The sequence below is a fragment of the Chiloscyllium plagiosum genome, unplaced genomic scaffold, assembly GCF_037043375.1.
Source record: "Chiloscyllium plagiosum isolate Xiang-an unplaced genomic scaffold, Cpla_swu_hap1 HiC_scaffold_14, whole genome shotgun sequence".
NCBI classification, from domain to species: domain Eukaryota; kingdom Metazoa; phylum Chordata; class Chondrichthyes; order Orectolobiformes; family Hemiscylliidae; genus Chiloscyllium; species Chiloscyllium plagiosum.
Window position 1 is genome coordinate 77,524,988 of NW_028270152.1, and position 17,067 is coordinate 77,542,054.

Consider the following 17,067-nt stretch of genomic DNA (forward strand, 5'->3'; position numbering starts at 1 on the left):
CCCCACTACACCCTCCCACTACACTCTCCCCTCCCTCACCACCCTCTCCTTCCCCACTACACCCTCTCACTACACTCTCCCCTCCCTCACCACCCTCTTCTCCATCTCTACACCCTCCCACTACACTCTCCCCTCCCTCACCACCCTCTCCTTCCCCACTACACCCTCCCACTACACTCTCCCCTCCCTCACCACCCTCTCCTTCCCCACTACACCCTCTCACTACACTCTCCCCTCCCTCACCACCCTCTCCTTCCCCACTACACCCTCCCACTGCACTCTCCCCTCCCTCACCACCCTCTCCTTCCCCACTACACCCTCCCACTACACTCTCCCCTCCCTCACCACCCTCTCCTCCCCCACTACACCCTCCCACTACACTCTCCCCTCCCTCACCACCCTCTCCTTCCCCACGACACCCTCCCACTACACTCTCCCCTCCCTCACCACCCTCTCCTCCACCACTACACCCTCCCACTACACTCTCCCCCCCCCCTCACCACACTCTTCTCCATCTCTACACCCTCCCACTACACTCTCCCCTCCCTCACCACCCTCTCCTTCCCCACTACACCATCCCACTACACTCTCCCCTCCCTCACCACCCTCTCCTCCCCCACTACACCCTCCCACTACACTCTCCCCTCCCTCACCACCCTCTCCTTCCCCACTACACCCTCCCACGACACTCTCCCCTCCCTCACCACCCTCTCCTTCCCCAGTACACGCTCCCACTACACTCTCCCCTCCCTCACCACCCTCTCCTCCCCCACTACACCCTCCCTCTACACTCTCCCCTCCCTCACCACCCTCTCCTCCATCACTACACCCTCCCACTACACTCTCCCCTCCCTCACCACCCTCTCCTTCCCCACTACACCCTCCCACAACACTCTCCCCTCCCTCACCACCCTCTCCTTCCCCACTACGCCCTCCCAATACACTCTCCCCTCCCTCACCACCCTCTCCTTCCCCACTACACCCTCACACTACACTCTCCCCTCCCTCACCACCCTCTCCTCCACCACTACACCCTCCCACTACACTCTCCCCTCCCTCACCACCCTCTCCTAACCCACTTCACCCTCCCACTACACTCTCCCCTCCCTCACCACCCTCTCCTTCCCTACTACACCCTCCCACTACACTCTCCCCCCCCTCACCACCCTCTCCTTCCCCACTACACCCTCCCACTACACTCTCCCCTCCCTCACCACCCTCTCCTTCCCCACTACACCCTCCCACTACACTCTCCCCTCCCTCACCACCCTCTCCTTCCCCACTACACCCTCCCACTACACTCTCCCCTCCCTCACCACCCTCTCCTTCCCCACTACACCCTCCCACTACACTCTCCCCTCCCTCACCACCCTCTCCTTCCCCACTACACCCTCCCACTACACTCTCCCCTCCCTCACCACCCTCTCCTTCCCCACTACACCCTCCCACTACACTCTCCCCTCCCTCACCACCCTCTCCTTCCCCACTACACCCTCCCACTACACTCTCCCCTCCCTCACCACCCTCTCCTTCCCCACTACACCCTCCCACTACACTCTCCCCTCCCTCACCACTCTCTCCTCCATCAGTACACACTCCCACTACACTCTCCCCTCCCTCACCACCCTCTCCTTCCCCACTACACCCTCCCACTACACTCTCCCCTCCCTCACCACCCTCTCCTCCGTCACTACACCCTCCCTCACCATCTTCTCCTCCATCACTACACCCTCCCACTACACTCTCCCCTCCCTCACCACCCTCTCCTCCATCACTACACCCTCCCACTACACTCTCCCCTCCCTCACCACTCTCTCCTTCCCCACTACACCCTCCCACTACACTCTCCCCTCCCTCACCACCCTCTCCTCCATCAGTACACACTCACACTACACTCTCCCCTCCCTCACCACCCTCCCCTCCATCACTACACCCTCCCACTACACTCTCCCCTCCCTCAACACCCTCTCCTTCCCCACTACACCCTCCCACTACACTCTCCCCTCCCTCAACACCCTCTCCTTCCCCACTGCACCCTCCCACTACACTCTCCCCTCCCTCACCACCCTCTCCTTCCCCACTTCACCCTCCCACTACACTCTCCCCTCCCTCACCACCCTCTCCTCCATCACTACACCCTCCCACTCCACCCTCCCCTCCCTCACCACCCTCTCCTTCCCCACTACACCCTCCCACTACACTCTCCCCTCCATCACCACCCTCTCCTCCATCACTACACCCTCCCACTACACTCTCCCCTCCCTCACCACCCTCTCCTTCCCCACTACACCCTCCCACTACACTCTCCCCTCCCTCACCACCCTCTCCTTCCCCACTTCACCCTCCCACTACACTCTCCCCTCCCTCACCACCCTCTCCTCCACCACTACACCCTCCCACTACACTCTCACCTCCCTCACCACCCTCTCCTTCCCCACTACACCCTCCCACTACACTCTCCCCTCCCTCACCACCCTCTCCTTCCCCACTACACCCTCCCACTACACTCTCCCCTCCCTCACCACCCTCTCCTCCACCACTACACCCTCCCACTACACTCTCCCCTCCCTCACCACCCTCTCCTCCACCAATACACCCTCCCACTACACTCTCCCCTCCCTCACCACCCTCTCCACCACCACTACACCCTCCCACTACACTCTCCCCACTCTCACCACCCTCTCCTTCCCCACTACACCCTCCCACTACACTCTCCCCTCCCTCACCACCCTCTCCTCCTCCACTATACCCTCCCACTACACTCTCCCCTCCCTCACCACCCTCTCCTCCTCCACTATACCCTCCCACTACACTCTCCCATCCCTCGCCACCCTCACCTTCCCCACTACACCCTCCCACTACACTCTCCCCTCCCTCACCACCCTCTCCTTCCCCACTACACCCTCCCACTACACTCTCCCCTCCATCACCACCCTCTCCTCCATCACTACACCCTCCCACAACACTCGCCACTCCCTCACCACCCTCTCCTTCCTCACTAAACCCTCCCACGACACTCTCCCCACTCTCACCACTCTCTCCTCCAACACTACACCCTCCCACTACACTCTCCCCTCCCTCACCACCCTCTCCTCCATCACTACACCCTCCCACTACACTCTCCCCTCCCTCACCACCCTCTCCTCCACCACTACACCCTCCCACTACACTCTCCCCTCCCTCACCACCCTCTCCTTCCCCACTACACCCTCCCAGTACACTCTCACGTCCCTCACCACCCTCTCCTTCCCCACTTCGCCCCCCCACTACACCCTCCCACTACACCCTCTCCACTCTCACCACCCCCTCCTTCCCCACTACACCCTCCCACTACACTCTCCCCTCCCTCACCACCCACTCCTTCCCCACTACAGCCTCCCACTACACTCTCCCCTCCCTCACCACCCTCTCCTCCACCACTACACCCTCCCACTACACCCTCCCCTCCCTCACCACCCTCTCCTTCCCACTACACCCTCCCACTACACCCTCCCCTCCCTCACCACCCTCTCCTCCATCACGACACCCTCCCACTACACTCTCCCCTCCCTCAGCACCCTCTCCTCCCCCACTACACCCCCCACTACACTCTCCCTCCCTCACCACCCTCTCCTCCACCACAACACACTCCCACTACACTCTCCCCTCCCTCACCACCCTCTCCATCCCCACTACACCCTCCCCTCCCTCACCACCCGCTCCTCCACCACTACACCCTCCCACTACACTCTCCCCTCCCTCACCACCCTCTCCTTCCCCACTACACCCTCCCACTACACTCTCCCCTCCCTCACCACCCTCTCCTTCCCCACTACACCCTCCCACTACACTCTCCCCTCCCTCACCACCCTCTCCATCCCCACTACACCCTCCCACTACACTCTCCCCTCCCTCACCACTCTCTCCTCCACTACTACACCCTCCCACTACACTCTCCCCTCCCTCACCACCCTCTCCTTCCCCACTACACCCTCCCACTACACTCTCCCCCTCCCTCACCACCCTCTCCTTCCCCACTACACCCTCCCACTACACTCTCCCCTCCCTCACCACCCTCTCCTCCACCACTACACCCTCCCACTACACTCTCCCCTCCCTCACCACCCTCTCCTTCTCCACTACACCCTCCCACTTCACTCTCCCCTCCCTCACCACCCTCTCCTCCATTACTACACCCTCCCACTACACTCTCCCCTCCCTCCCCACCCTCTCCTCCATTACTACACCCTCCCACTACACTCCCTCCTCCCTCACCACCCTCTCCTTCCCCACTACACCCTCCCACTACACTCTCCCCTCCCTCACCACCCTCTCCTCCACCACTTCACCCTCCCACTACACTCTCCCCTCCCTCACCACCCTCTCCTCCACCACTACACCCTCCCACTACACTCTCCCCTCCCTCACCACCTTCCCCCTCCACCACTACACCCTCCCACTACACTCTCCCCTCCCTCACCACCCTCTCCTCCACCACTACACCCTCCCACTACACTCTCCCCTCCCTCACCACCCTCTCCTCCACCACTACACTCTCCCACTACACTCTCCCCTCCCTCACCACCCTCTCGTTCCCCACTTCACCCTCCCACTACACTCTCCCCTCCCTCACCACCCTCTCCTTCCCCACTACACCCTCCTACTACACTCTCCCCTCCCTCACCACCCTCTCCTCCACCACTACACCCTCCCACTACACTCTCCCCCCCTCACCACCCTCTCGTTCCCCACTACACCCTCCCACTACACTCTCCCTCCTTCACCACCCTCTCCTTCCCCACTACATCCTCCCACTACACTCTCCCCTCCCTCACCACCCTCTCCTTCCCCACTACACTCTCCCACTACATTCTCCCCTCCCTCACCACCCTCTCCTCCACCACTACACCCTCCCACTACACTGTCCCCTCCTTCACCACCCTCTCCTCCACCACTACACCCTCCCACTACACTCTCCCCTCCCTCACCACCCTCTCCTTCCCCACTACACCCTCCCACTACACTCACCCCTCCCTCACCACCCTCTCCTTCCCCACTGCACCCTCCCACTACACTCTCCCCTCCCTCACCACCCTCTCCTTCCCCACTACACCCTCCCACTACACTCTCCCCTCCCTCACCACCCTCTCCACCATCACTACACCCTCCCACTACACTCTCCCCTCCCTCACCACCCTCCCCTCCACCAATACACCCTCCCACTACACTCTCCCCTCCCTCACCACCCTCTCCTTCCCCACTACACCCTCCCACTACACTCTCCCCTCCCTCACCACCCTCTCCTCCACCACTACACCCTCCCACTACACTCTCCCCACTCTCACCACCCTCTCCTTCCCCACTACACCCTCCCACTACACTCTCCCTTCCCTCACCACCCTCTCCTTCCCCACTACACCCTCCCACTACACTCTCCCCTCCCTCACCACCCTCTCCTTCCCCACTACACCCCCCCACTACACTCTCCCCCTCCCTCACCACCCTCTCCTCCATCACTACACCCTCCCACTACACTCTCCCCTCCCTCACCACCCTCTCCTTCCCCACTACACCCTCCCACTACACTCTCCCCTCCCTCACCACCCTCTCCTTCCCCACTAAACCCTCCCACTACACTCTCCCCTCCCTCACCACCCTCTCCTCCACCACTACACCCTCCCACTACACTCTCCCCTCCCTCACCACCCTCTCCTCCACCACTACACCCTCCCACTACACTCTCCCCTCCCTCACCACCCTCTCCTTCCCCAATACACCCTCCCACTACACTCTCCCCTCCCTCACCACTCTCTCCTCCACTACTACACCCTCCCACTACACTCTCCCTTCCCTCACCACCCTCTCCTTCCCCACTACACCCTCCCACTACACTCTCCCCTCCCTCACCACCCTCTCCTTCCCCACTACACCGCCCCACTACACTGTCCCCTCCCTCACCACCCTCTCCTCCATCACTACACCCTCCCACTACACTCTCCCTTCCCTCACCACCCTCTCCTTCCCCACTACACCCTCCCACTACACTCTCCCCTCCCTCACCACCCTCTCCTTCCCCACTAAACCCTCCCACTACACTCTCCCCTCCCTCACCACCCTCTCCTCCACCACTACACCCTCCCACTACACTCTCCCCTCCCTCACCACCCTCTCCTCCACCACTACACCCTCCCACTACACTCTCCCCTCCCTCACCACCCTCTCCTCCTTCACTACACCCTCCCACTACACTCTCCCCTCCCTCACCACCCTCTCCTCCACCACTACACCCTCCCACTACACTCTCCCCTCCCTCACCACCCTCTCCTCCACCACTACACCCTCCCACTACACTCTCCCCACTCTCACCACCCGCTCCTCCGTCACTACACCCTCCCACTACACTCTCCCCTCCCTCACCACCCTCTCCTCCACCACTACACCCTCCCACTACACTCTCCCCTCCCTCACCACCCTCTCCTTCCCCACTACACCCTCCCACTACACCCTCCCCTCCCTCACCACCCTCTCCTCCATCATTACACCCTCCCACTACACTCTCCCCTCCCTCACCACCCTCTCCTTCCCCACTACACCCTCCCACTACACTCTCCCCTCCCTCACCAACCTCTCCTCCACCACTACACCCTCCCACTACACTCTCCCCTCCCTCACCACCCTCTCCTCCACCACTACACCCTCCCACTACACTCTCCCCTCCCTCACCACCCTCTCCTTCCACGCTACACCCTCCCACTATTCTCTCCCCTCCCTCACCACCCTCTCCTTCCCCACTACACTTTCCCCTCCCTCACCACCCTCTCCTTCCCCACTACACCCTCCCACTATACTCTCCCCTCCCTCACCACCCTCTCCTCCACCACTACACCCTCCCACTACACTCTCCCCTCACTCACCACCCTCTCCTTCCACACTACACCCTCCCACTACACTTTCCCCTCCCTCACCACCCTCTCCTTCCACACTACACCCTCCCACTACACTTTCCCCTCCCTCACCACCCTCTCCTTCCCCACTACACCCTCCCACTACACTCTCCCCTCCCTCACCACCCTCTCCTTCCACACTACACCCTCCCACTACACTTTCCCCTCCCTCACCACCCTCTCCTTCCCCACTACACCCTCCCACTATACTCTCCCCTCCCTCACCACCCTCTCCTTCCCCACTACACCCTCCCACTACACTCTCCCCTCCCTCACCACCCTCTCCTTCCCCACGACACCCTCCCACTACACTCTCCCCTCCCTCACCACCCTCTCCTTCCCCACTACACCCTCCCACTCCACTCTCCCCTCCCTCACCACCCTCTCCTTCATCACTACGCCCTCCCACTACACTCTCCCCTCCCTCACCACCCTCTCCTTCCCCACTACACCCTCCCACTACACTCTCCCCTCCCTCACCACCCTCTCCTCCACCACTACACCTTCCCACAACACTCTCCCCTCCCTCACCACCCTCTCCTCCATCACTACGCCCTCCCACTACACTCTCCCCTCCCTCACCACCCTCTCCTTCCCGTCTACACCCTCCCACTACACTCTCCCCTCCCTCACCACCCTCTCCTTCTCCACTACACCCTCCCACTACACTCTCCCCTCCTTCACCACCCTCTCCTCCACCACTACACCCTCCCACTACACTCTCCCCTCCCTCACCACCCTCTCCTTCCCCACTACACCCTCCCACTACACCCTCCCCTCCCTCACCACCCTCTCCTCTACCGCTACACCCTCCCACTACACTCTCCCCTCCCTCACCACCCTCTCCTCTACCACTACACCCTCCCACTACACTCTCCCCTCCCTCACCACCCTCTCCTCTACCACTACACCCTCCCACTACACCCTCCTGCTCCGGTCTCCCTCAATCACTCTACATTCCCCTCCATCACTGAACACTCCCTTCCATCACTATCCTCTCCTCTCACCCACTACACCTTCCCTCCCCAGTACAACCCCTCCGTCACATTACCCCGCATAAAACACTCCACCCTCCCTCACTACCACTCTCTCCTCCCTCCGAACACCGTCTCCTCCCTTATTACACTCTCCCCTCCCTCTTGACCTCCTCCACTCCTTTACTACAACCCTCCTCTCCCTCATTGTACTCTCCCTGCTCTCCCTCCTGACACCCTCCCCTCCCTCAGAGTATCTCGGATTCGGGGATATAGCTCAGAATAAAGGACCACCCATTTTCGACAGATGACTTGTCTGTATTAGCCGAGGCATAGAGTGGGGAGGTGGTGCTGGAACTGTATAAAATGCTTGTTCAGCCATAGCTAGAGTATTGTATGCAGTTCTGCAATCCATGTTGCAGGAGGGATGTGATAACTCTGGAGAGGGTGCGGAGGGATTTACCAGGATGCTGCCTGGCCTTCGGAGTTTCAGTTATGGAGAGAGATTGGACAGACTGGGCTTTTTTTCCTTAGACGAGAGGCGATTGAGAGGGGACGTGTTTGAGATGTGTGAAATTCTGAGGATCAGCGATAGCGTAGACAGGAAGAAACCGTTCCCGCTTGATGAAGGGATCATTGACCAGGGGGGCACAGATTTAAGGTCAGGGGCAGAAGGTTTCGAGGAGATGGGAAGAAAAGCTTTCTCACCCAGAGGGTGATGGGAATCTGGAGCTCACTGCCTGTAAGGGTGGCAGAGGCAGCAACCCTCATAATACTGAAACATTTAGATGTGCGCTTGTGATACCAAGGCAAACAAGCCCGTGGACCAGATGTTGGAGAATGGGATTAGAGTAGTTAGGTGGTTGTTTTTGATCAGTGTGGATGTGATGGGCCGAAGGGCCCTTTTCTGTGCTGTAGACCTCTATAATACTTCTGACAATATAGTATTTGTAACACCTGTAACTGCACTGTGTTTATGTCTGTAGCATTTGTAACACCGAGAGAGACAGCTGAAAGCAGCGAACAGTGTGCTATTCAGTAACTAAAAGGTGGCACGCCAGGGGACTGAGAGTGCAGCGATCTGCCCTCTCTGTCCCAAAATCTGCCAACCTGCTGAGTCCGGCTGTACAAACACTGGCCACTCAGCGACAGAAGCTGCGTTGACAGGTTAACCTGTTTATTTCAGTAATGTACCGAAATCGTCACTGGCCTAGTAGTCCAGAAGTAAAAAGTGATGACTGCAAATGCTGGATTCCTGAAGAAGGGCTTATCCCCGAAACGTCGATTCTCCTGCTCCTTGGATGCTGCCTGACCTGCTGCGCTTTTCCAGCAACACATTTTTCAGCTAGTAGTCCAGAACCCTAGGTTTATAGTTATAGAAAATGGCTTCAAATCCCACCTTGGCAGACTGGAAGATTTGAATTCAATAAAGATCTGGAATAAAAAAGCTAGTCTAACGACGACTGTGTTACGATTGTTGAATATAAATCCATCTGATTCACCAATGCCCATGCAGGAGGGAAACTGCAATCCTTATCTGGTCTGGCTGATATGTGACTCCAGACCCACAGCAACGGGGTTGACTCTTTCTTGCCCTCTGGGTAGTTCGGGATGGGAAATTAATGTGGTCTAACCCCATGAACAAGTGAAAATAAAAGGAACTCCAACAGTACATTGTGTGTCTCATTGGAGCTTTCTCTTTGTAAGTATTCTGTTGTCTTCTCTGTATTGACTTTAACCTTGGTTTGTGCTTCTGTCGACAACGTCCTGCCTGGGATCTGTCTGCGCCTAGCACATTTCTAAGCGGGTGAAAAGCTGACCTATGAAGAAAGCAGAGGACGGACGATAATAAAATGTTGAGAATACCTCACAGAGGGGCGTGGCCAGGAATGCCCAAATCTGGGAGTGACAGTCGTAGCTCACTCAATTGCTGGGAGACTTGCTTCAAACAGGAGTAACACCAAGGGGGTTCAGATAGACTCAGCACAAAAACACACACTAAAAAAAATGCGACTGACAGATTATTGATTCAGAATGGGTCAAAAGGGAGTTCAAAGGCTGGGATTGATTAAAGGCTAGTGGGGTGGCAGAAAACCAGCATCTCCAACAGGGAGAGAAAGTCAGATTTGCCACAGCGGATTGGTTAGTGGTGCTAATCAGTCTATTTAAAAGGTGTGAGGATGTGCAGAGCAGATTAGTGAGTCTCAGGAGAGAGAGAGAGAGGGAGAGAGGGAGAGAGGGAGGAAGAGGAAGGAGTGAGGAGTGAGGAAAATGTCAGAATGTGGAGAGCTGTTTAGTGAGTTAGTTCCTGCCTGTGGAGACAGTTTTACTCGAGAGGTGAGGATCCGGAATGTACTGACTGAGAGTGTGGTGGAGGCACGTTCAAGGGGGAATTGGATAATTATCTGAAAAGAATTATGGTGGGGAGGCAGGAGAGTGGGACTAGATGAACTCCTCATTCAGAGAGGCAGAAAAGATTACAGTCGGCTGAAATGCCTTCCTCTTTGCTGCAGTTACAAATCATGTAAAGGTGATGGGTTTCCCTGCCCAATGTGCAATTTTGATGCATTTCGATCTCCAGGGGAACCCGAGATTTTAATGATGACTTTTATTGAGATTGGAAAGAGCAAGGAAATGGGGCTGTGTGAGCTGTTGCCTGTGAGACAGGCCCACAAGCCTGACGGTGTGTGTGTGTGTACGAGAAAGAAAGAGCGAAACCACAAAATGCGATCCAGCACATGAACACAGTGCACTGGGATCAGCGATGAGCCCCATGGATAGACTACCACCTTCTGTGCTGGTTGTCATTCTCCAACCTGCGTGCACACTGTTTGTGACGACATCAAAACTGACTATAACCTGACTTTTCTCTTTCTTTCCTTCACCAGTCCGAAATTGGGTTTGGCAAACTGGAAACCTATATCAAGCTGGATAAACTAGGAGAGGTAAGCCAAAACTGTCCCCGTGTCATTGACTGATTTAAGACAGAGGGTTCCTGTATTCCTGATGAAGGGCTTTTGCCCGAAACGTCGATTTTACTGCTCCTCGGATGCTGCCTGAACTGCTGTGCTCTTCCAGCACCACTCTAATCCAGAATCTGGTTTCCAGCATCTGCGGTCATTGTTTTTACCTACCTGATTTAAGACAGAGGCAGATCCGTTTGTGATTGGAAAGGGATCAGAGTTTATGGGGAGGATTCAGGAGAATGGGATTAGGAAATGTATCAGCCATGATCGAATGGTGGAGCAGACATGATGTGCCAAATGTTCTAGGTCTGCCCCAACATCTTCGGGTCAGCAGTCAGGGGCTGTGATTTCCTTCCAACCCTAATTTCACTTTGGTTTTTGTCTTCCTATTACTTGCTAATTTAGCCTTTTTCTTCAACAAAGATTTCATTTGTGGTTGGAATAACTTGCCGTTTGCTGACCTGTGAACTCAGCAGATGTATACTTTCAGTGTGCTTAACTTTCCCTCCTCCCTTAAAACCTCCCCTTTGCCCTCTCTGCTGCCTGCTTTTTGCCCCTCTTAAGATTTTTCGGCTGTATACTGGGAAGATTGAGCCCTTCGAACTCGGTTCCTGTTCCGCTCTACCCCTTTCCCTGATAACTGTACCAGGCTGAGTTCAGTCCTGGTATTGGATTGAGTCCTGTCGCAATTTTCTGACCAGCTTCACCCCATCGCTCAGATTACCAATGACCATCTTGGATAGCGCTGCTTGTCTTTCTCCTGTCTCAGATGCTGGAGATCACAGTTGAGAAGCGTGGTGCTGGAAAAGCACAGCAGGTCAGGCAGCATCCGAGGAGCAGGAGAATCGACGTTTCGGGCATGAGCCCTTCACCAGGAACATTTCCTGATGACGGGCTTGTGCCCGAAACATTGACTCTCCTGCTCCTCGGATGCTGCCTGACCTGCTGTGCTTTTCCAGCACCACGCTTTTCAACTGTCTCAGAGTTGCTGCTGTGGGAACAGTCTGGTGTATGTGAGCCCAGAGTCTGTACTCTTCTAGATTACAAGAAATTCAACAGCTTTTTCTTTTGTTGCAAGGGAATGGGGTCTGGGTGGTTTATGCTTCAGAGGGTCAGTGTGGACTTGTTGGGCCCAGGGGCCTGTTTCCACATTGTAGGGATTCTATGATTCTATAAGTGTATCATCACAACATTCACAGCGTTTCATTCATCAATAACGCTGTGATATTGCCCGTTGGAGCTCTCAGTGAACTGTCTGTCACGCCTTACGGTTTGTAACGTTTAGGTCGTGTGTCTTTATTTCATCCGTGTTGCCTGTTTTCATGGTGAAATACCCAAAGCATTGAAACATTCCCCTGTACCACTGTGTGGTCAGGCTGGTGTCGAGTTGTCTTGTGCTGTTTGGTCACACCCTGACATCTGCCTTATTTCCAGGGCACATACGCCACCGTTTTCAAAGGCAGGAGTAAGCTGACGGATAACCTGGTTGCACTAAAAGAGATTCGCTTAGAACATGAGGAGGGGGCACCCTGCACAGCCATTCGAGAAGGTAGGAACATACTCTGAAGCTGTCCTGAGGTGGGTTTTCCCTGGCACAAAGTGTGACCTGCGATGGGATGGTCCCTCTCGAGCTCAGTTTGCACTGAAGGACGTAGAGGACTACCCCACTGAGCTGTCTTCAGATTACAAGGTGGAGGCAGGCTGGGGCAAGGGAGTGTTTAGTGTCTGTGATTATGCCCCCATTCATTTCAATGTTGAGACCAGAGTGGAGATGCGATGGAGACATTGAACTTTGAGTGAGCAAGCTCAGAGGAGATGGACAGATAGTTAAGAGGAGGGATGTGGAGTCACGTATGGCAGTTCAGAGGTCAGAAATCAGAAATGAGAGGCAGCCCTATTTGGCGGGCTCATTTTGGGTGGAACACCCAGAGACTGGGTAAGCTTGTTGTGTGAAGACTGACTCCAATCTTTCTGATTGCAGTGTCCTTACTGAAGGAACTCAAACACGCCAATATTGTGACGCTACACGATATCATCCACACTGAGAAATCATTAACACTGGTCTTCGAATATTTGGTAAGAGAATGTCAGTCTTCCCATTACTGCTGGCCCCCAAACACTGTCTCCCACCCGCTCCTACCACCACACCCACCCCACCATCTCCCCAGACACCACTATAATCTGATCTGATCCCTCCCATACCAACAGATCGCCACTAGGGACAGTGACACATTGATCCACTCTGATCCCTTCCACACTAACAGTTCTCTGTCAGGGACAGTGGACAGTGATTCACGCTGATCCCTTCCACACCAACAGATCTCCATCAGGGACAATAACATACTGATCCACCCTGTACCAACAGATTTCGAAAAGGGACAGTGACAATGAGAAGGTGATCTGCTCTAGTCCCCTCAGCACCAACAGATTACCATCAGGGAAGGGAGGCAGTGATCCACTCTGATCCCCTCTACACCAACAGATTTTCATCAGGGACAGTGACATACTGATCCACTCTGGTCCACGTCGCACCAACAGATCTCTGTCAGGAACAGTGTCTCTGCGACCCATTCTGTATCAACAGATCTCTCTTGTGGCCACTGACTGTGTGATCCACTCTGACCCACTAGACAAGAACAGATCTCGGTGTGGAACAGTGATTCCGTGATCCTGCCCTCAAATGGACATCGTTCCTGGTTCCAGATACTGTCTGTCCGTCTGATCAGTAGGGCAGCTAGTAGGGGCTGGGGTCTGACACAGTTTGATAAGGGTTGGCACAATTTTGGCCAGGACAGTGCTTCCACACAGTATCCCTGAGACCTGCAGGGAGCCCGGGATCACTCTGTGGGAGAGTCAGCCAGTTCATTCGGCATCCTTCCCATTCTCGCTCCTGACCTGCTGCTTCTGCTGTCCATGCTCTTGTCATGTCCCTCACTATTCTTTTCATTTCACCTTCTCACTTTTGAAATCACATCCTGTTACCCTAGGTCCAGGTCATTAATGTAGAAATTCACTGGCTGCAGACATTCACCAAACATCCTGACCCAACGACTGTGAATGGCAATACTTTTCCAAGTTAGAATGGTGAGTGCCCTGGGGGGGGTGGGGAACTTGCAGATATTCATGTTCACATGGATCTGCTGTCCATGGCTTTCTAAATGGAAGTGGGTCATGGGTTAGGGAGGTGCTGTCTGAGGATCTTTGGTGAGTTGCTGTAGCTGTGATGTTCTAACAATCTGAATTTTTTGTTTTCTAATCCTCCATCGATTCATCATTAAGCCTTAACCTTCCCAACAAAAAGACGTTTGAGTTGCCCGAGTGACTGTTTTTTGAATATCTAAGTATATTATATCCACTGGTTCCCATTTATCTACCCAGCTTTTTACATCTTTAAAAACACTATTTTAGCCAGTTTCCTGTTGTAAAGCTGTGTTGACTCTCTGCCATCTATTTCAAAAGCTTTGCTATGATTTCCTCACTAATAAATTGCTGTATTTTCTCCTCAGTGTCTAATGCCAGGATAGCTGGCCTGTAGCCCCCTGTTTCTACCTTCAAACTCCCTTCAAAAGTGGGGTTACATTCACTAACATCTGGCCCACTGGGACAGCTGCAGAATCCTGGAATTCTAGGAATTGGTGCTAACCTGCTGAACTTTAACACACTTTACCTCAAAAGTTCATCCAGCTCCTCGACACCACTTGATTCAACCTCTCCCAACTGCACTCTCCATCACATCCTCACGTACCCACTGTACACACACGCACGTGCTCACACACACGTGCACACAGACACGCGTACATACAGACACACACACACAGACACATGCGCGCACACACACACAGACACATGCGCGCACACACAGACAGACACACACACGTACACATGCGCGCACACTCACAGACAGATACATACACACACACATACACATGCGCACACACACACACAGACACATGCGTGCGCACACAGACAGACACACACACGTACACATGCGTGCACACTCACAGACAGATACATACATACACATGCGTGCACACTCACAGACAGATACATACACATACACACACACACACACATACACATGCGCGCACACTCACAGACAGACACGCACGATGATTTGGCTCTGAGAATTGTCTGCTCTAATATTCACTGTTAACTCTGTTCCAGGACAGAGACCTGAAGCAGTATATGGATGACTGCGGGAACATAATGAACATGAATAATGTGAAGGTATGAAAATGGTTGCTCACACTCCCAGCTGCTTCAAAGTGTTTGTGCAAGTAGAAATTCTATTCTGAAAGAAAACGTTGTACGATTCTTTGATGGGATGGGGTGGGGGGGGGGGGGGAGTGCTTTACTGCCCACTCCAAGTTGCCCCCTGAGAAGGTGGGGGTGAACTGGCTTCTTGAACTGCTGCAGTCCATGTGCTGTGGGTTGACCCACGATACCATTAGGGAGGGAATTCCAGGATTTTGACCCAGGGACGCTGAAAGAATGGTGATATATTTCAGGATGGTGAGTGACTTGGAGGGGAGCATGCAGGTGGTGGTGTTCCCATGATTCTGCTACCTTTATCCTTCTGGTGGGGAGTAATTGTGGGTCTGGAAGGTGCTGCCTAAGGATCTTTGGTGAATTTCAGCAGAGCATCTTGGAGATGGTACACACTGCTGCTACTGAGCGTCGGTGGTGGAGGGGGTGAATACTTGTGAATGTGGTGCCAATTGAGTGGGGGCTGCTTTGTCCTGGAGTGTTATTGGAGCTGCGCCCATCCAGGCAAACGGGCAGTCTTGTGTCTTCTAGATGGTGAACAGAGTTTGGCGAGGGTAGGATATGGTAATCAGCAAGTGCTTTCCGAGCTAACGTGTGACCTGATGTCATGAGACTTCATGAGGTCCAGAGATAACATTAAGGTCTCTCTGGGCAACCCTTTTGCTGACTATAGTGCACTGTGCCTCCACCTGTGCTGGGTCTGTCCTGCCACTGGGTCAGGACATATCCAGGGATGGTGGTGGTGGTGGTTTCTCAAGCCACCCATTGAGTTCGAAGGGATCACTGGACCTAAACCATTATCTCGGATTTCTCTCCACAGATGCTGCCAAACCTGCTGAGCTCTTCCAGCAATTTCTGCTTTTGTTTGTGATTTCTGGGACATCGTCTGCAAGGTTTGATTTGATGAGGGTGTCAGGCTAGTGTTTGACTACTTTGTGAGGCAGCTGTCCACCAACTTGTCAAACAGAATTGTGGCTGGTTGAGCTTGCTCTGTTCGACGTGTCCCAGTAAAACACTGTGTTGTAGATTGAACTCCATCCTGGTGAGGATTCTTGTCTCAGTGACTTATTCCAAATGCAGAATCACGCCACCTTGACAGAAGCTGGTGATTAACTTGGGCAGCATGACAACAGCTCTGAGGAACAGCGCACCTCACGTTCTTTCAGAACATCCTGAAGGGTCTGTTCCCATGCTGTACATCTCTATGACTATCAGCCGCCCCGGAACTCAACCAATAGACCCCTCAGTCTCAATTCATGTTCCTCGACCATCACTCTCTCTCCTCATTACACTCGGCCAGTTCTTTTCACAAACTCAGTGCTGATTGATAATCTGAAGCAATCACGTCCTTTCAAAGTCTCGTAGCCAAGAGCAGACGCTGAACAAGACAATAGTTCTGCAAAGAAAAAAACACAAGCTTCCTTAAAGTATTTCAATTCAATGAAACGTCTCTCTCTAATCCCAGTTTGGTGTATTGTCACTGTCTATTGGCCCAGAACTAGGCCATTCAGCCCATCGAGTCTGGTCCAACGTTCAATCATGGCTGATTGGGGTTGAGAAACCTTTCTCCTGCCTTCACCCCATGGCCTTCAATCCCCGTGACAACTAAGAATCTGTCTTAAATCACTGACTCGGCCTCAATAGCCCCCTTCAACAATGAGTTGCACAGATTGACCCCCCCCCCCCCCCCCCCAGGCTGAAGACATTCCTCCTCATCTCAGTCCTCCTCCCTCCACTCAGCCTCTCTATTAGCCTTATCTCTATTAGTGGAAACATTTTCTCTACGCTCACTCTATCCAGGCCTCTCAGCATCCTCCCTCTCTAAACTCAGAGCACAGAGCCAAGGGTCCTTGACTGCTCCTGATATGACAGGGCCTTCAACCCCAGAATCATTTGTCCTCCTCTGGACCATATCCCACCAATGCCAGCAAGCCACAT

At 54.5% G+C, this 17,067-nt stretch overlaps 1 protein-coding gene across 1 annotated transcript in view; it reads left to right on the top strand.

Annotated features, from left to right (window-relative positions):
* Window positions 1-17,067, top strand: part of LOC122546986 (cyclin-dependent kinase 17-like) — a 571,330-nt gene that overhangs the window by 189,454 nt on the left and 364,809 nt on the right. The window contains exons 5-8 of the mRNA XM_087994552.1: window positions 10,786-10,842; window positions 12,298-12,412; window positions 12,845-12,939; window positions 15,028-15,090. Of these exons, the coding sequence (XP_087850678.1) occupies window positions 10,786-10,842; window positions 12,298-12,412; window positions 12,845-12,939; window positions 15,028-15,090 (330 nt within the window). The remainder of the gene's footprint in view (window positions 1-10,785; window positions 10,843-12,297; window positions 12,413-12,844; window positions 12,940-15,027; window positions 15,091-17,067) is intronic.